The sequence below is a fragment of the Camelus dromedarius genome, chromosome 3 (assembly GCF_036321535.1).
Source record: "Camelus dromedarius isolate mCamDro1 chromosome 3, mCamDro1.pat, whole genome shotgun sequence".
Lineage (NCBI taxonomy): Eukaryota > Metazoa > Chordata > Mammalia > Artiodactyla > Camelidae > Camelus > Camelus dromedarius.
In genome coordinates, this window is record NC_087438.1 from 102,311,914 (window position 1) to 102,332,456 (window position 20,543).

The 20,543-nt window shown below is 43.1% G+C and overlaps 1 protein-coding gene across 2 annotated transcripts in view; it reads right to left on the bottom strand.

Annotated features, from left to right (window-relative positions):
- Positions 1 to 12,643: 12,643 nt before the first annotated feature.
- The window catches only part of PRELID2 (PRELI domain containing 2), a 63,182-nt gene continuing 55,282 nt past the window's right edge, over positions 12,644 to 20,543 (bottom strand). For both annotated transcript variants that reach the window (XM_010990361.3, XM_031449271.2), the window contains 2 exons: positions 16,906 to 16,975; positions 12,644 to 12,924 (listed from right to left, as the gene is read on the bottom strand). In XM_010990361.3, coding sequence (XP_010988663.1) covers positions 16,916 to 16,975 — 60 coding nt within the window. In that variant the 3' untranslated portion in view covers positions 12,644 to 12,924; positions 16,906 to 16,915. The remainder of the gene's footprint in view (positions 12,925 to 16,905; positions 16,976 to 20,543) is intronic.

Here is a 20,543-nt window from a genome sequence, read left to right on the forward strand (position 1 = left end):
TTCAATTTCCTCTTGCAATATATGGTATTTAACTATCGCTATACAGTGAGGTCATGTATTTATTATAAGAATAAAATGCCAAAAATCACAACCATTTTGGCCTTTTTTAAAAAAAAAAGTTTTTCTTGAGTGTACAATATAGTGACAAGTAGGCTGCCCAGACCTATTTGAGAAAAACATTTTTGTTTGAGAAAAACATTTGTTTGAATGTATGAACTGGTGAGGCAGAATAAACGTTAAGTGAATGGTGAAATGGACTGTCTTAACTTTACATCTCTCATACTCCTGAGCAAAATATTTGTTAAAAGAACACTGGAAAAGAAGAGCAGATGGTGGGTAGATGAGCAAGTGACATGGAGATGTAATTCACAAAAGGTAAGTAAATGATCAATGATATGAAAAAATTTCAACTGTCAGCTCCGTGAGAGCAAGGTTTTTGTTCTGTGACCTGTTTCATCCCTATAGCCTTCTTCCACAGAATCTGGAACATAATAGATGTTCGATGTCTACCGACCAGATGAATTCATGTAAGTGCAAAATAAAACCATAACAAGATGTCATTATTCATCCAACAGATAACCAAATTTTGATTTTGTTTTTCATGATAAAATGCAATGGTGGCACAGCACAGAAGATTTCAGGTATGATTCTATTTTGGAAATTATTTGTTGGGGAGATTGGAGGGTAGAAGAAAAAGAGAAGAGAGAAGATAAAGAAGGGAGACATGGAGGATCTCCAAGTTCATCTATTCCAAATCCCTCATTTTATAAATGATGACATCACTCATTTAAGATGGGACCAATCCCTGCCCTCGAAAAGCTGTCAGATGGAGGAGACAGACACTGAACAAAGTTATTACGAGGAGAAGTGCAGAGTGCTATGGGGGAGGGTAATGGAGACCCAGCCTAGGGTATAGACTCAGAGGGAGCTTCCCAGAAGTGACACTTCAGCTAAGACTTGAAAGATAGGTAGGACTTAAGTAGACGAAGGAGCCCAAAGGCTTTGGACTTATAAAAAGTCAGTGGTGGTACAACTGAAACCCCTACATCATATATATAAAACAAAATAAGAATCCTATGTAAAGTCAAGTGAAGAAGGCAAACCAGCTAGGAAGCTTGGGACCCAAACAACAACACGACAATGAGTTTCCTGAGGTTTTTTTTTGGACTGAATCTCAGACTAAATGCTGGGGAAGCCAACAACCTGGAAATGCCAAAAGGTATGGATAAAAGAAGAAAAAACTAATTAATAAAAGCCTGCCTTGCCTATGCAGAGGACCAGAAAAGGGGCAGTCTAGCAAGAAAGAAAACATTTACAAGATAATCACTGTGCTCCAGACAAATACCATGGAAAAACTATGGCTGCTACCCCACCCAATGCCAATAAAGGCCAAAAGAGGAGCCTAGACTTCTACTCTCACTGGGCTTTAAGAGGAATTCCCAATCCCCTTGCCAGGAAGGCATCAAAGAATGAGTAGGGAGCGGGGATTTCCATCCCCAGCAAGTGGTAATAAATCCCCTCTTCCAGGGGACACTATGTGAGGAACCTGGACTTCCACCTACACCTGGCAGGAAGGAGGTCCTCCTCTCCCTCCCTGGAGAGGTGGTGTCAGGGAAGACCTAGTGAAGAGTCAGGACATTCACCCATCCCATAGTATGTAAGCGGAGCCCTGGTGGGGAGTAGCAATGAGGCATTCTTATTCTTCCTAGCCAGGGAGCTATTACTGGGGCCCAGGAGGAGCCAGAGATCCCCCTGGCACCAAGCTGTAACCCTGTAAAAGGGTCTTCTCTCCCTCAGATGTCAGTGGAGGCTGAGTGGGAAATTTTACCCACCACGTGGCAGTGATGAGGCAGCACCCACCCTTCCCTGCTGGAATGGTATCACAAGAAGGCAGCAAAAACAGACTGAGTAAGACCCAGAGTCTCCTAACATAATATCCCAAGTGCCCCGTTCCAATAAAAAATCATTCATCATATCAAGAACCAGAAGGATCTCAAACTGAAAGCAAAAGACAATTAATAGATGCCAACACCAAGAGGAAAGAGACGTTAGAAATGACTGAAACTTCCCAAATTTGGCAAAAGATGTAAGTCTTCAGATTCAAGAAGCTGAACAAATCCCAAACAGGATAATCCCAAAGAAATCCACAGCAAAACACATCACGGCCCAATTTTAGAAAACTAGAAACAAAATAAATGGAAAGCAGTAAGAGTGAACTGATTTCTCATCAGAAGCTATGGAGGCCACAGGAGATGGCACAAATATTTTTCATGCACTGAAAGAAAAGAACCCTCAACTCAGAATCCTGTATAGGCTGTGAAAATGTGCTCCAGGAATTAAGGGGAAATCAACATTTTCAGATGAAAAACTACGAAAATTAGTTTCCAGTAATTCTATCCTAAAAGAATGGCTAAAGTAAGTTTTCTAAACAGAAAAGCAATGATAAAACAAGAAATCTTGGAACATCAAGAAGGAAAAAGATACGTAACAAAATATGGGTAAACATAGCAAACTCTCCTATTCCTAATGAGTCCTTTAAATTTTGATAGTTTAGTAAAATTTAAAATACTTTCTGATGTGGTTTTAACGGCATGTAGAAGAAATATTTAAGGTAATTAATTATAAACATGGAAAGGTAAGAATGTAAAGGGAGATAAGGTTATAAGGTTCTACACTCACTGGTAAAATGATACCAGTAGACTGGAGATATATATATATATATGTATATATATGTATGTGTATATAGGATATATATCTATATATATGTAAAATATAGATATAAATATATTACTGGGGTGTAATACTTACAGCAATCAATTTAAAAAGATATACAAAGAGATTCACTCAAAAACACTATATATGGATAAATCAAATGAGGATTATATAATGTGTGGGAATAACCCAAAGGCAAAAAAAAAAATAAATAAATAAAGACTTAAGCCCTAATAAATCAATAATTACATGTAAATGAGCTAAATCGCCAATTAAAAGTCAGAAATTGGCAAAGCAGATTAAAAAACATGACCCTACCATACGCTATTTTCAGGAAACTCACTTAAAATGTAACAGTACAGGCAGATTAAAAATAAAAGGATTGAAAAAGATGTTATCATACAAACATTAATAAAAAGAAATACAGATAGTCCTATTAAAGGTATTCTACCTCAAGGAAACTTTAAGGCAAAGGAAATTATCAGGAATAGAGAGGGACATTATAAAATAGTAAGAGTTAATCCAAAAAGAAGACACAGCGATCCTAAATGTGTATGTACCAAACAGAGCTGCAAAAGATGTAAAGCAAAAATCTATGGAAATAAGAGGAGAAAGAGACAAATCCACAATTGTAGTTGGAGATCTCAGTACCCTTCTCTCAGCAATTGACAGCACAACTAGACAGAGCATCAGATATAGAACTCAACAATCCCATCAGCCAACAGGATCTAACCAACATTTGTAGAACACTCCCCTAACAATAGTCGAATATCCGTTCTTTTCAAGTGCCCATCAAGCACCTACCAAGACAGTCTGCACATCCTGGGCCAGAGAACAACCCTCAGCAGATTTAAAGAATTGAAATCAGAGAGGGTGTGTTCTCCAACCATGGTGGAGTCACACTAAAATTTATAGCAAAAAACAGCTAGAAAATCTGCATTTCGAAGATTAAATGACACACTTCTAAATAATCCATGGGTCAAAGAGCAAGTCTCATGGGATATTAAAAAAAAATACATTGAATGAAAATGAAAATACACCAAACATTTGTGGAACACAGTTAAACCAGTGCTGGGAGGGAAGTTCATAGCACTAACTGCATACATCAGAAAAGTGGGGAAGTTTCCAAAGAATAATCTAAGCTACCACCTCAAGATCTAGAAAATAAAGAGAATAGTAAACCTACAGCAAGCAGGAGACAGGAACAACGAAGAGCAGAAGTCCGTTAAATACATCGGAGAATCGACAGAGAGTAATCAGTGAAACAAAGAGCTTGCTCTTTGAAAAAAAATAAAACGGACAAACATCTTGTAAGGCTGACAAAGAAAACTGAGAAGACACAGACTCCCAGGATCAGGAATAAAACAGAGCGTAGCATCAAGAGCCAGGCAGACAAAAAAGAGGTAATAGGAAAATACCATGAACGACTCTACACACGTACATGTGACAACTCAGATGACGTGCTCCAATTCCTCGAAAAACACTGACTACCACAACTCACCCAGCATGAACAGAACGTTTGAATAGCCCTACAACTATGACAGAAATCACATGTATAATTAAACATCTCCCTGAAACAGAAATCTTCAGGCCTAGGTGGTTTCACTGGAGAAGTCTACCAAACGTTTTAAAGAATTAACACCATCGTCTCTTCCAGAGATCGCGGAGGGTTTGCTCTGTGCCAGTCAGTGCTCTATTCCAACTGTTTTCACATGTCTTAAACTCACTGAATCTTTTCAACAAAACCAGAATAGGCCCTGTTATTATGTTACTCTATCCCATGTGAGAAAAATGGAGCCCAGAGAGCTTATGCACACAGCCAGGACAAAGCCTAGCTGGATTCTAGTTTTAGCTTCTGGGCTATGTTTAAGACAAATCAGATGCTGGCTATATTTGGTCAAATCAGATGAACAGATTTCTTGTATTTTCATCTTAATCTAACGCCAAATTTATTGTCAAATTTCACTTTTGGGAAGGGAAATTCTGTCTGACCAGGATGTGCTATTTCAACAAAGAAGCCGGGGTAACACCCAAGCTGGCACTCTCAAAAGAAATATGCATGTTTTGTAAATAAAAATAAAGGTTATTCCTGCTGGCAAACGCCATACAATTTCCATCTCCGTGACAGTTAAAATGTATCTGAGAGAATAAACCAGAAAAGACGTTTCTTGCTGGAAATGGTAAGAGCTTCACTATAGCAGAACCAGTCACACCACTATAATTACAAGAATCAAAACACTGCTTCATTAATTTTCCCCTGTGTTTGTTATTTCACCCCATCAAGACTAATTATACCTTTTCCCTTTGATTTTAACAAGCACCTGGGTTAAACACCATCGACAGCCCGGTTAGAGAAAGCTGCAGTACAGAAGTGTATCTGAACTGCCTCTGCTTAGGGGAAGACAGTATGTCAAAATTATATTGACAAATAAAATTCTCCTGACTAGTGTTTTCTCTGAACAAAAGTGGAAACATAACTGCCCCCTACCAAAAAAAGTGGAAAATCATTTAAATTTTTAATATTCAATCAATGCTCTTCATACTTATATATTTCCCTCTCAACAACTAAGACGCTCTATCAACTCAGTCCTCGAAATAATCTGTGATGCCCCTTGGCAAGGCTTGCCCCAGTTTACTATTTGCCCAGTTTTGTATTACAAGACATTGGTAGGCAAAGGCCACACTGCTGGGAGTTAAGACTGACTCTGAGGGACACAGGAATCCTAGGAGCTCCAGGGACTAGAGGTGGCCTCCATCAGGGTTTCTCCAGCTTTTCCAGACAGGGACCTGCCACCAGCAGAACATGACCCTGCAGTGTGTGGTGATGTACTGACTGCAAGCGCCTGTATCAGGCTAAAGCATATGTAACTGTTACCCTTTGCTGATTCCATTGTATGCAACCTAATGTAATCCTTGCTACATACAATGTGGCATTGTAAGCAGTGCCCCAAGCAAAACGTCTTTTATGTCTCATTTTTTAAAAATTAAAAATCCATTCCAATTTCACACACTACCAAGTTATACATCTGCTTTAATATAAAAATGTTTCTCCCACACATCTCTGAGAAAAATGTTCTGGGAGGAGCATTTTGCCCATCTATCTGTGGCTTCACACATCCCCCACAGACATGGCCACATACTCCCAGTACAAATACGCTGCTTTGAGAATTGCAGGTGCCAGCGCCCAGGTTTCAGAGGCAGATCAGGATAAATCAATGCCTGGCGAGTGCTTTGCTGTTCCCCAATTCTTCTCTGCAAAATCCTTGCCTTTAATAAGGTCCCAAAATATTGTTGGCATTTCTTTTTCCAGGAAGAAATGGTTCTCACAGCACTTGACAGAACAATTAACACCTAAGGAAGCAAGTTACAGTGCTCGCTGTAACTTCACACACACAAAAAGACAACTTTCCGTACTGGAATAGTTCCAACTGTAATCAGATGCATAGTTTCATCCAATTTAAAACTGTAATTAAAAATTGTAGCCATCCAGTGCCGCACATTGACTCCAAGTCTTCCAAAGGCTTTAGATCCAGTCACCAAGATACCAAGAAAAAGTAGAAAAAAGTTCAATATACCTTATATATGGATACATTAAAAAAAAAATGTAAGGCATGAATTAAGGTTCTAAACCTCCACATGCTCTACCCTCCAACTCTCAGAACTGTCATTTGTGAAAGAAATTATCAGACAATAGTTCCCTCATAGTCACCCTCACCTAATCAGTGACAGGTATGATCTTGAAAGTTTCTCCCATTTCTTTCTTTCCTTGCCCAATATCCCGTTTCCATTTACAAAAACAATATTCTGGGGTAATTCATTCATTAAATTCTTTCTGGCTGCTTTTTGGAAACCTTCTGTCCTGAGGATCAGGGGAATTTTTTTTTTTAATGGCTGTCAAGAATGACTTTGGTTTTGACCAGATTAATAACTACATCCTTATACAAACACACGTAACAGAGGAGCTTCGGTCCAGAGAATAATTTCCCCTAAACCTCTAAAGCAACTAGAAATGTGGTCTTTTCAAAGTTTAAACAATTGATGGACTTCTGAATTCAAGGAGACACCTGACCTCCAAAATAGGAAAACAAAGACATACAACTGAATAGTTAACATTTTCTCCTTTGTCATTGGATCTAAAAGTTCATCCTGGCACCGACACAAAGAAGTAATGATTCCATCAGCAGCCTAACAGATGGCAGGCACGAAAAGGCTCTAACCTTCTCCGAGAAGGCTGGAGAATGGCTCCGTGGAGTTTAATTTAACAGGATGGAGGATGCTGTTCTCTCTCTGCTGCCTCCCGCACAGCACGCCTGTCCACAGCTCTGAGAGCTACTATCTTAAGGTCCGGCCATGCCATCACTCAGTTTAACTCTTTCAGACAAGTAAGGGTTTCAAGTTATTATGGAATCATTTTTCTGCATGGGTTCTGTTCCAACAAATGCAACTCCAACTTCTGATCCTAGCTAAGCAGGCTGCACGTGGTGGAGTCCTTTAAGGCTCTCTTTTCTTCTCTTAGCATTTAATAGACACTGGAGCATCTTTTTCTTGGACAGTGAATTTTATTTCTGAATGGCTAGAGGCAAAACATTAGAGAAGAAGAGGTCTCGTACTGCCAACTCCCTCTGCCCGCTAGCTTAAGGGTAACCACTTTTTGGAGAACAGATATTACTTGTGAAGTTGATGGGAATTGCTGCCCAAGGCGTCAGGATCACCTGGGGAATGTGATATAACCCTGACGCCAGGGGCTGCAGCCTAGACTCTCTGGGGGGTGGGGTCCAGACGTCAGTATGTTTTTAAAGCTCCCCATGGGGTTCCAACTGGCAGTTGGGGTACACAAGAAATACTGCATTTTGAAATTTAAATATGGCGTTGAATACTGCCGTCTATAAATTGTTTCTGTAACTCCATTTCTGTCCGGAGTCCTCACTGCACTGCATTTGGCATTAGGAGGAATGTACCTCTCTACCTGCCTCAGTCTCTCCAAGGCTTTTGTTAAGGTTCTGGGGTTTGCAGGATTAGCCAGAACTAGTTAGCACGCCTTGTCCAGACATCTAGGCAACAAGATGCTGGCAATGCTGTCCTGAATTCAGGCATGTCCTCAGACCAGGCTGTAATAGTCAGAAGAGCCTATAAGTAAAAGACATTTATGCCAGAATATCCTGCAGTCACGGTGCACTCCCCACGTGGCTCAGAGGAGGGCATGGCCACAGGCTGGGCACCTCCCCCTTTCCATATATATGTAAGGCCAAGCCTGGAGAGAACCAGTAATCCTCCAAAAACTGTGATGTGCCCCTCACTGAGACATGATGACACAACCATGCAACCTGCTAGTGAGGCTGTGAGGCCAGCAAGCTCTATACTTCATGCTGATCTCTCCAGTGAGCCCCCAATGCTATTTTCTGCATGCTTTAAATAAGCAATCAGTTTCACTCACCAAAGAGGTCAACGTGTCTGGTCTTGCCATCAGTTGGTGCCCACTACTGCTGTCAGTAAAATCAAGTCGCAAGCCTCTTGGAAACCCACTGGATCAAGTCAAAAGAGATGAATCCTGCCTTCCTCTTGCACACAACAGGTGCTCAATGAGTGCTGCGTGGACTAAGGACTCTACCCCTAAAGGTACCCAGGCATCAACAGGGCTTGGATGAGGCACTTTGGAAACAAGGCACAGAAATCTACTCGTAATGTAACATTCGAGTGAAAGGGAGACAAAAGGATAAAGCAAATGTCATGGAAACAAATACAGAAAGCGGAGCTGAGCCTCACAAGCAGGTCAGCAGGCAGCTGCTCTGTCCCCCCTCCCCCCGCGGGGCCACACACCGTCATGGCACTGTGGTCTGCGCTTCATTCTTCCTGCTCTGCAGATTCTGGTCCTTCGCTTCATTACCACACAGCCACCTCCGGTCACCCAACAGAGTGGCCTCTGCTTATTTCTGGACAAAATGTTAATAGCTCGCCTTGCGGAAGGTGGGGAGCTAACATCATCTGGTGGGTGTAACACCCTTATCTGGGGCTGCTGAAAAGGACTAGAAACGCTACTACAAATGACAGACACTAGCTCTGGTGGGTGACGTGATCCCTTCAAAAGATTAAAATTCACACATAAATCTGAGTTGTGACACCTGTATTTCAGAACGACTGCAGGACTGAATTGCACAGGTATACAAAGAATTCACAGCTCTCAATCATAATAAAACCGAATCAAAAACACTTTCTCCTATACAGAAACTCGGCCTGAGAAAAATGTTCATTTGAATTTTAATCCACTGAACGTTTCACATCGTAGCAGGGTACGTATAAAAACACTAACATGACTTGGGGGGGAGGCGAGGGCTTACAGATGTAAATAAGTCATGTGTAGTGACATCTCACTTATCCTGAGGTCACAGATGTGGCAACCGCAGTAAAGGGGGGGGGGGGTGTCAGGAAGTACGGTAGAGGAAGCAGCAGAGCCGTGGAAATACCGTCACCAAGTCAGTGCAGCATCGCTCATCCATCTCACTGCTGGGAAAGCCGCCCAGAGACTCGCTCAGCTCCCCTTTACTGTTACTTGACCTACAGAATGCAATTACAGCATCTCCCAACCCCATGTAGCAAATGAGAGGAAAAGTTCCTAGAGGAAGGCAGACTAACAGCAGAGAGAGACAACAGGGAACAGGGAGGGGAAAGAAAAAAGCTGTAAAAACCACAGCAGAACTCAAAGAGCCCCCTCCACTGAATGGCTCTGCTCTAACAAACCTGAATAGGACCTGAAAGCACTCACAACATAAATGATAATGACCCTGAAAGGATTTCACTGTCTTCAGTAGATTCTGTTTGCCAAAGCAGGGAAATGTATACTAGATTAAGAGTCCCGTGTAAATGGCTGAAACCAAGCAAAAAAGATGTGACTTGTAAGAATAGCCTTGAGTCAGCTTTACCACCCACCCACGACATCTGAGAAGTGGGATGTTACTACACATACACTGCTTAGAAAATACACAGAACAATTTATATCAAAAGAACACAGCACCTTTTCTATCCACATGATTGAAACCACAAAAGCCCGTTCATGGTAGAAGCACCTCAATCATGTAGGGATAGCTTAAGTCAGCTTCTCTGTGCGTGAGAACTTCATATCGTATCCTGAGTGACCAGCTGTATTGATCAGTGGGCCCAAATGACCGCAAACCTTTCTTAAATAACAGGAGACACAGAGGCCTCAACCACCTCCCCTTAATCAGTGTTTCTCAAAATCTGGTCGGTGGAACTGCAAAGCCAAATCTCCCAATTAACTTGTGTTAAAATGCAGAGCCTTGAGTCACAGCTGAAACCCCATGAATCAGCATCACTGAGGGAGGCCTGGGGGACCTGCAGTTTAGCCCCTCTCCCCAGGGGTTTCTGGTGGGAGGTCTGGAAAGTCTGGGAATCACTGTAATACATCCTCACCTTGAAGTGTAGGCTCAGTGACCTAGCCAGGAGGAGACTGGCCAGGTCTGTGAATTAACCCTTCCCACCCTGGTTCCTAATGTGCCCAAAAAGGCTACACTCCTGGTTTTGACATTTCTTACACGAGACTATAGGTAATAAAATTAGATGTGGATTTCTAAACTGTTTTATCACCAGGAAAGGTTTCTGACATAATAAAAATAAACTCTAAGAAGAACTAATTAATTTTAAAAGGAGCGTAAGATTTCTAAGCTATATATGTGAAGCTTGAAGTAATGGATGCCTGCAGGGGGCAAAAAAATACTGAGCGAGGAAGTCTGATGCAAGTCCAGAGGACTGCCTGGGAACGGGGAGGAAAATACTAAACGCGGTCTTGGAGAGGCAGAAAGAAACTTCCATCCATAACAGGGAAATGCAAATCTTTTAAAAATTGGCTGAGATGTTTAAGCTGGTCCTTAACGCTCTTGAAACAGAGGCTGGAAGCTACTGGCAAACATACTTTGTTTGGCCAGCACAATGTTTTAAACAATCCTGAATTCGTTGCCCATGCACAAAAAATAGGGAGATTTCTTTTTTTAAAAAAATCTCTTCTTTTCCTGGAAAATTGGAAATTGGAAGAACTAGAAAAACCAACAGTTTGGAAAAACTGGGCTGGCGCTGGGCAGCAGCTGCCCACCTCTAGCCAGCCATGGGCTCCTGGGCTCTCCCCGTGGCCGCCAGCCTACTTCACTCATCAGATCTCCTGCCAGACACCTGCAGGTATTTGCATCGGCCGCCCCGCCTCAAGCAATTAAGGCAAACAGCCTCTCTGTGCTTCACTTTCTCTAACAGAAATTCTTGCTACAAAGATACTTCCTTGCTTCCGAGGGGTTAAGAAAGGAATCAGATACTGTCCGCAAATCATCTAGAATTCCCTGTCGTCTTCTCATCTTTAGCTGCCTGCTGGAATCTCTTAGGGAGCTTTAAGAAACACTGAAGCCTGGGTTCCACCCCCAGAGATTCTGACTTATTGGCCTGGGATGTATCCTAGGTATGAGGATTGCATAAAGCTTCCAGGTGGTTCTAATGGAAAGCCAAGGTTGAGAACGCCTGCCTTCGGAAAAGGCAAATCATTGAGTACGAAGGGTTAAATTCATTCCAGTGTCAACCTTCAAACGCAGATTTCTTTCCTCTCACCTCCTGGATAATTCACACCAACTTTTATTTCTGGAAATGCGCCATTATTCCAAAAGCCTACCAAATGCCATTTACAAACTGGAAAAGGCGGTCACAGTGTGTTCTGGTTGCTACTATCCATTTTCCCTCTAACACAATGGAAGAATGAAACACTAAGGAAATCGGGAAATATTCCTAAGACACAGAACTCAAGCAGCGCAAACAGCTCAAATACGATAGGAGGAGGCTCACAGTGGCAGGTTCGTATTTTAAAAAAAATAATAATAATAATACAATTGCTTTGAAAAATTCACCAATGCACTAAGTGGAAAAATTTTCAAATATTAAACAAAGAATGATTTCCCCAAGACGTTCCAGTAATGATCTACTTTTTATCTTAAAAAGATGAATTCCAAATTATTGCCTCCCTTTAGGCTTTTTTTTTCCCCTATACATAGTGCGTATTTACATCTTGGCTTCCCACCATGAGAAATGCAGACTACCGGCATCTGATTTTCAAACAGTAAAACACCACATTACGTTCCACTAGAAAAGGACATTTCCAAAATGGTTTCACGTAGTAGTAACGGCTGCTACTCACTGGACTTATGTGTACCAGGCAGCAAGTTAGGCCCTCTTATTAGTATACGACCCCCAATCATTCCAACACCCTCACAAAGTTAATTCTATAACCCCATTTTATGAACTTAAAAAATAAGTTTCTGAAAGATTTAAAGTTACGTACATGCTCACTGAGCTGGTGGGCGGCCGCGCCTGGCTCCAAACCCGCGTCTGTCTGTTTGACTCCCAAACGCACGTCTTGTCTGCTTGACTCTCAAACTTGAGCTTTTAACACCACACCCCCTTGTTTCATCATCACAAGTAGAAAGATCTGTGCCCAATTATCCCCATTTGCCCAGGGAAAGACAGAGAGGTTACATGCTCTCCACAGCGCAGAAGGAGTGAGTGGGAGCCAAGAACATGCAGCCTGCGTTCCCGCCTCCAGGTTCCTTGGGGTACCAAACGGCAGGTCACGTGTTCCAGTTTAAACACGACTAATGGCACTTACATGGTGGTACTGACGGGTACAAATCAAACGCTCCCCATTTCTGAGCATCTTAAACATTACTATGAAAATGACTTAGCTTCCACACAGGTCTGGCACTTTCCTATCTGTTCCAGGCCACCTAAGAATCAGGAACAGGTTTAACTCCTTTATTCGTCCCAGAATCCTCAAATGAATCCTATGAGCAATGATGCAGAGAACATCCGGGCACAAGCCCCGCTCTCCAAGCCCCTGGCCCATCCTCGGCTGCCCTGGCACCGTCACCAGACAATCCACAGGACACCCTGAAGGAGGGCGGACATCACCGCCTATGGGTTCTTTATTTGTAAAATTGTACAGGCTGTGCCCTAAGAAGCAGCTGAAAGGTCTCATCTCCACAAGAGCCGCGGTCTGAGGCAGGCTCCCAGGGGAGTGTATCATTCCATGTCCCAGCAGGAAGGTCTCCTCTTCTTTTAAGCTGCCAACACGGCGTCCTTAAATGTGTATTTTGAAAACTGTGTCCTTGGATGTGCTCTGTCCAAGAAAAGATTAAATCTCGAGCAAACGGTAGACACAACACAGCTTCCCTGCAAGAGAAAGCAAACAGGCTTTATCACTAATAAACATGGCTCAACAATCAATACATACTTGCCCTCTTTGCTGAAGCAGCTCTTAAGACTCACCTGAATTCTATCACTCTGGATAATTCTTGAAGAAACTGCCTTTCTGCCTCCTAATGATCTTCCAACAAAGCAAGCACCTCAGAGGAGCGGGTTCAAAGGGGAGTTAAGATATAGCTAAAACTGAGGTCTTAATCATTCTGATGTGGAAAAACTCTATTATCAAACCTCACCAAGCCAGGGGGTCCCCCAGCTGCCAGCAGCAAGAACAAAAAGATGTCAGGGCTATTTGCTTTATTCAAAAATGACAGGAAATCAAAAATCTATCAAATGGATGTGTCAGCAGCAGCACCGCAAGCATGCTGGTTAGTGAGTTCTCGCACCCCCATTTTGGCTTCTCCTTAGAATTACCTTCTAAGCTTTCTAACTGTCAAATGCCCACTTGGACACACAGACCAGAGACTTCCAGGGAATACCTTTAGTGCAAGGTAGCCTACACAATGTGGTCACGTTCTATGTGAATTTAAATGAGGCGAATTTGAAATGTGGTAGAATATAAAAACGTCTCCTTAGGCACATGGGCGCAAACCCCATGGAACGCTTTTTCAAACATTAAGAATTGCAAAATTCCAAAATTCAAACATAAGTCCACTGTACATGGCACCTAGACTGTTGCCACATCACAGTGCTACTTTATCTGCCAAACAAAATGCCTGTATTTCTACCCCCGTAGGCACGTGCACTGGAACTTTATGAAGCCATTTTAATGATCACTATTGCTGGTATTCATTGTGATCATTTTAATGTGTTTTTTTATGCCTTAAAATAACGCCAACCAAGTGGTGACAGCAGAGCTAATACTGAGAAAATAAACCCTCACACTATTAACTTTGAAACAGACGTAACATGTGATCAAATGCTACATTAAAAAAAAAAAAGTTAAAATAAAAAAAAAGCCAAACCACCACCACCAGGCCACCTGATGTTAATTTAGGAGCGGGCACATTCTCACCCAGGGGAGAGAAAACTTTTCTTAAAGGACCAGGTAGTAAATATTTTAGGCTTTGCAGGCTGTGAGATCTCTGTTGCAGCTCTGGGGTTGTAGCTAGAATACAGCCAGGAGCATAGCTGGTTCCAATAAAACTTTATTTACAAAATTGGGCCACAGGCTAGACCTGGCCCTTGCGCTACAGTTGCCTGACTCCCCCCTGCCATAGCTACAGAGCGAACCACCCCTGCCCCCTGCCTCTTGTTTAATGCAGCATTTTACTGCTCATAAAAGGGAGTTCCCCCACCTACAACCAGCCTCCCATTTCCCACCAAGCTAATTTTGAGAAAATAAAAAGCTCGATTAAAACAGGCACACTTCAACCTTGCAAAAACTTCGTAAAAATGGCCAAGAAAATAGGGGGAAGCCATCAACTGGCGACAGAACTGCAGCAACATCATCAATGCCTCAAAATGTTTCACATCATGTTTCTCGTGATGCTTATATACCTGTGCATGTTTGTCAAAACTTAACCAAATTGTACATTTGAAATTCATTAGTCAATTTACCTGTACACACATGATACGTCAATGAAGCTGATTTTGAAAACTCTTAAAGCTTCAGCAATAGCCTCTAATTTGCATATAGATTTATGTGGTGAGAGTATACATTCCTTCATATTTGCTCCTGAGAAAACTGGTCATACATTATTAGAATTATGGAAGTCCTTCAGGGACATTCAATCCTTGCATCCAATGCATTAAATGTACCTGTTCTGCACTAAAACTCCTCGTAGTATCCAGACCTCAACCACTTCACTCCAGAGAGGAGAATGAGTTGCTTTTTAAAAACAATACAAAGCCCTGAGTTCTTGACTTAGCTCTGCCCCAAAGTAAAAACAAAGCAAGCAAAGAACAAGAACAGGGGTCATTTAAAACAGCAGGTAACGCTTGTTTAACTTTCTCTTCTTCACTAGCAACACTTTAAATCACAAACACAAGTTGGCGATTTAAACATGAGTTGTTCTTGAGTCTCAGCCCTTGTTTTTTTTTTTTTTTTTTTTTTTTTTTCAGTTGTCTTTGCTCCATGGTGGAGCCTGTCAACATTCAAGCAGGGGGAAGAAACAAAACAAAACAAAAAATGGCGAACAAGAAGAGGCTGAGATGCTAAAACCAGGGGAAAGCCACACAAAGAAAATCACTCCTCTGATTAACCTAAAGTCAGTGGACTCCATGACAACTTCAGACCTCAGCTGTTGCCTTCCTCAGGGCCGTTGCATTTCATCTCTCTCCACTCAGAGATGAGAACTCATTTAAAGCCCTCATCTCTCAGCGTGTGCTCCCTGGACCGGCATCACCAGCATCGCCTGGGGACTGGTTAGAGACACAGATCCTCAGGCTCTCCCCAGAACTACTGAATCAGAAACTCTGAGAGCGGGACTCACCAGTCTGTGTTTAACAAACCCATGATTCTGATGCTCACTCAAGTTTCCAAATCACTAATTTCAAGTCTGAAACCAATACACACTTGTAAGTGGAGTCCCCTCATGCTCTCATTTGACTTGGAGCTGGCTTTAGATCCCAGCCTCCCAGGGAAGATGGGCTCTGTGCACACGGGCAGAAGTACCAGAGGTGCCTGCTGAGCCTCACCGAAAGGCCCAGCCGGGGAAAGGTGGGGGGGGTGGCCAAGTTCTCCTCCACAACTGTTCCAAGAACAGAGCAGACGTGGGAGCACACCACACTTAGATCCACAGCAACATTTCTGGAGCACCTGCACATGCCGGGCCTGTGCTAAATGGAGTTATCTTCCTTAGCCTTTACAGTAATAAATAAATTCATTAGTATGTGTGAAGTATACAAAGGCTTAATATTCGTCAGCATGGAGTGAAACCCACAAACAAGCAGAAACACTTTATGACCCTCCAGCTGTCATCCACAGGCCTGGCTGGTATGCGTTGAATGCGGAGGTACTTGAACATGAATGTTCCTTTTGCTTCTTTGGTTAACTGTTCCCAGACGTTACTGTATTTCACAATTAGAGACCAGGTTGCTTACACAAAACCACATGTACTCTAGCCTTAGGCCAACATAAGGAAATCTGAGGTAATTGTGAATTACTCAAGACCATGTTTGCGCTCCTTAAAGGTTTTACCTTCCCTCAGATGTTAAAAATTCGCTATACTCATTTATTTTAGGCTTTGATTCTCTCAAATAACTCTGTTCTGACTGTTCCACTGTGAAGACCATTGTCCTTGACACAGACAATAAAATTAGTTAAGGAATGAAAAATTAAATAATTCTGAAATCCCCCTGTCATCCATCTGTTAACCCTGTATCATTTGCCCTAAACTAGAGGTGGCCCGTGCTCCAGCACAAGTGTCATCTCTTCCATCCTGTGTCCATGGCAGACACTGCAAATAAATCACAGCACTCTTACCCAGGGCCTAAGAATTATTCTCAACGCCTTGCAGTCCTTCTCAACAGCATTCCAGGCAGCCACCACCAATTGGTAGAAGTATATATGACTGGTAAAATGTATGTATTTCTCTGGCCAAGCAACACGCCCCTTTCTTGTTTTCCTTCCTGCTCCAAATACAGCTTTAAACCCCTCCCTTCGGTGTTCTCAGGACAACAGAATTGAGCTTCAGTAAATTCTGAAAGGCAGTCTCTACAAACCTAGGCCACCTTGAGGGTTGCAATCACGGTGGACTGCGCTGAGCCGTGTAAACAGTTTGAATGCAGATGTAACCCAGCACGTGGTACAAAACTGCTCTGAAAATCAAAGAACCCAGTAAATAAAGGGGCTGAACAGATAACAAAACACCTGGGAGACAGTATGCTGTGCGCAGAACTGGGAAATGTAGAGCATAAATAGCCTGGGGAGGCGACGCGTGACACTCAGGCTTATAAGCATGAAACAAGGCTTGAGTAAATAATTCTGATTTTGCGTCTGGTACTCACTGATGAGGCCTTATTCGGCTAAGGGGGCACCGCACTGTTCCTTCAGCAGCATCTCCATTATCCTAATTCCCTATGGAGAGAAGAAAGAAAAATCAAAATGCCACATTTCACGGACAAGCACTTTTACGTTTATCACAACCTTTCCCTTCAACGAAGCCGAGCCATGGCCATATATTTCTTTCAGAACAGTAGGCTCATGGTCACACCTTACATTTTTATATAATATATTCCACTCAGCAATTTCACATACATTATCTCCACATGTGCTCGGAACTACTCGGGGAAACGGGCAGAGCAGAGCTGTGGATGCTCATTTTCAACATAAGAAAGTCCGAGCGATGTTAAGTAACCTCCAAAAAGGGGCCCAGCTCCTAAGCGGTACTGCCAGAGCTGGATTAATAATGGTGACAGTTAATCCTAGAATAGTGACATCAAAGGTCACTGATCCCAGGACACCGTAACAACTGTAATGGTACGGACAACGTTTGAAATTACTAAAATATGACACGGAGACACAAAGTGAGCAGATGTAGGAAAAATGGTGCCAAAAGACTTGTCCGCTGCAGGGTGGCCACAAACCTTCAGTTTATAAAAAGTGCAATGCCTACGAAGCGGGACAAAGCAGAGCACAGTAAAACGAGGTAAGCCTGTGCTGACCGAGCACGTGCACGTGTGCTACACTCACCGCTAAGCCCTGTATGTCCATTACCATGGGGGAGTGGGTGCAGGGTGCACCAGAGAGATCTCCCCTCAGGACTCCTTCCCCAACTGCCAGCTCTGTAGGCTGCTGGCGGCACACAGCCACCCTCAGCCAGAGCAAGATGCCTTACCTGAGGTCACGCCCCCTCTCCCAGGGAAGCCCACATATACTGGTGGGCATCGTGTATTAAAGGTCCAGGCCCTGCCCTCAATTTGGGGCAACCCTGAAGGGCATCTCATCACCATAGTTACCCATGGGCTCAGTTGAGACCTTCATCACAACTGCATCACAGTTCAACATCATCTTCTGCCTCATCCTGCTTCCCTCACTCCCTCACAAGAGTTGTTCCCAAGAGTCCTCTCCAGTAACCCCTCTGCACAAAAAGCTCCACCTGAGTCTGTGTCCAAGAGCCAACCGAGGACAGCTGGCTTAATACACACCAAATCCCTGAGCAAGTACTCCTCCTATCCCCGTTTTACTGATGAAGAAACAGAAACTCCAAGAAGGTTAACTTTCCCAACATTATACAGCTATGAAGTAACAGAGCCAGGGAAAGAACACAGACGTGGAATTCTGGTTTCAGAGGCACCCCTTCACCTTGTGGCAATGCTCACTCCACTACTGTACAGAGCAAGCTGTCTGTCGGGCCAAATTCCACCCTGGAGGAAAGAGGAAAGCAGACACGCCCTCTCCTCCTTCAGGGACAAGTTCGTAGACCAGAGAATAAACCTTCAGGAGGAAAGTAACTGTGATGCAACTATGAACTAAGGAACTCAGGAAGTCAAAGCTGGATGGTGGGGAATGAGACTCACTGTTCTCAGGCACTGGAGTGTAACTGAGACAGAATATAATGATCAAGGCTAAGTTAAAATGCAGGTCCCCAGGCCCCTCAAGGGAAGGCGCTGATTTACTGGGAATCCAGTAGGCCCCAGAGCACTGGACCTTTGACGGGCACCAGGGGCTTCTCATGGTCAGACAGGGCTGAGAGACACTGGTGGGCCTACCGGAGAAAGGCAGGGCCTTCCCACTCGGGATCTGTTCTGAGCCCGGGGAGGGGGGTGCATCTTTAGAGAAGACAACGCAGTACACTGAGTACAAAAGAACACTGAGCAAACTGACATTTCCTTGAGGTTTCCCGAGGTCCTTCAGATTCGGGCTGTCCCATCACCCCAGACACTGCCAGAATCCTGAAAGGAAGAAGTATTAATCAAAAGGTCTCGACCATGTGGAGGAGCACGGAGCGTGGGGTGAGCCCAACAGCAAACTGCAGGACCAGGAGCCCGAGTGTCAGAGTCAGGAGACCTGGGTTCTGGTCACAGCCCTGCCAATTAGTCTGCTGGGTACTTAGGTTAATCACTTTCCCCAAGAAGTCACAGACTAGAGGGCTCAGAGGACCATGAGGCTGGCTGGACAGGCAGTTTGCCCAACAGAATCACGAGGGGAACCCACAAAAGCAAATACAGGTTTCCTACCCAGACCGATGTAATCAGAATTTCAAGGGCTGGGTGAGGAGAGTGTAGCTCAAGTGGTAGAGCACATGCTTAGCATGTACAAGGTCCTGGGTTCAATCCCCGGTACCTCCTCTAAAAATAAATAAACCTAATTCCCTCCTTTCCCCAAAATTAAAAAAAAATTAATAATTAAAAAAAAAAACAATTTTCAAGGATAGGGCATGGAATCTGTAGATTTGTAACATACCTCATTTGGTTCTGATGCACAACTATTTACATACTGGACTATGTAAAGAGCAGCTCGATGCTGCCTCCAAGATCCCTTACAGCCTTGCCAGTCAGGGAACTGATGAAACAGCTCTTCTTAATCACTTCTAAAGATACAGAATGTGTAGTGTAGTCTTAGAGTTAAGGGGGAAAGGACGGGGTGGGGGATGAAACAACCTGCAGAGTGAAAATTAACCTAATCCTTCACCTAAGATCTGAACTGTGCTCATGTCTGCTCTCACTCATTCAACAACAGAACCAGTTAACAAATATCTATTGTGCACCTACTGTGTGCACCAGAGGTTAAACGGTGAACAAACCTAAGTCCCTGCCCTCATGGAGCTTATAGCCTAGGAGATTTCCTTCCCTTTGTTTCAACTTTTTTGTTTCAACAAACCCCTGAGCAGTAACTCAACGCCTTCCTTCTATTTTCAGGGAGAGTGACAACAGCCAGGTGAACTCCGTTTCAAGCTTCCTTCTGCAGAGTGAGCCCGTAAGCCTAGACAGTACATCTTTACAACCAGAAAAGCCGACTCCTTCCTTAGGAAGTGAGCGCCGGTGAACGCTCCCCATCCATCTAAATTAAGAAGGCGGCCACTTACTGAGCTGAGCGCTAATTGACATAAGTGAAGACTTTGAGGTTTGCCTTGGGAATTGAAACACGTTATTTATTGGATCAATTATGTTCACAACGTGACAGTTGATTTTTCTTTCTCTGTTTTCCCCTCTCTCATACCACTTACGTCTTTTTAAGCAGAACAGTTAGAAACAGAAGGTGGAGAACCAGGGCAGGGAGAGAGAGACCTATAAAATGGATTAAAAACAAAAACCCTGACAGGGAGGCCAAGCCATTACTTAGTACGGCTCTTTGGTAAGGAAGGGCTGAATCAAAGCCCAATCGATAAGAGTCCTTTCAAATAAAGTTGTAACGCTTAAAACTCAACCCCCAGGAGATGAGGCTTAAAGGAGCTAAATTTACACCACTTATCACACAATGATGCCTGAAATGCAGAACAAACATTAAATGGATCCACCTTTATAGATACAGCTTAACATAAAAGCTTTTTGGACTGACAAATCATAAACCAGCTTGATTTTATTATTTCCTTCCCCTCTGAGAATTTTTTTTCCCTATTTCAAGGCTATCTTTCTCTATTTACCAATGGACAGGTAAGTGAGCCCTCTCGGTCTCATTTCCCTAATACCAGGGTTGTGCTGGC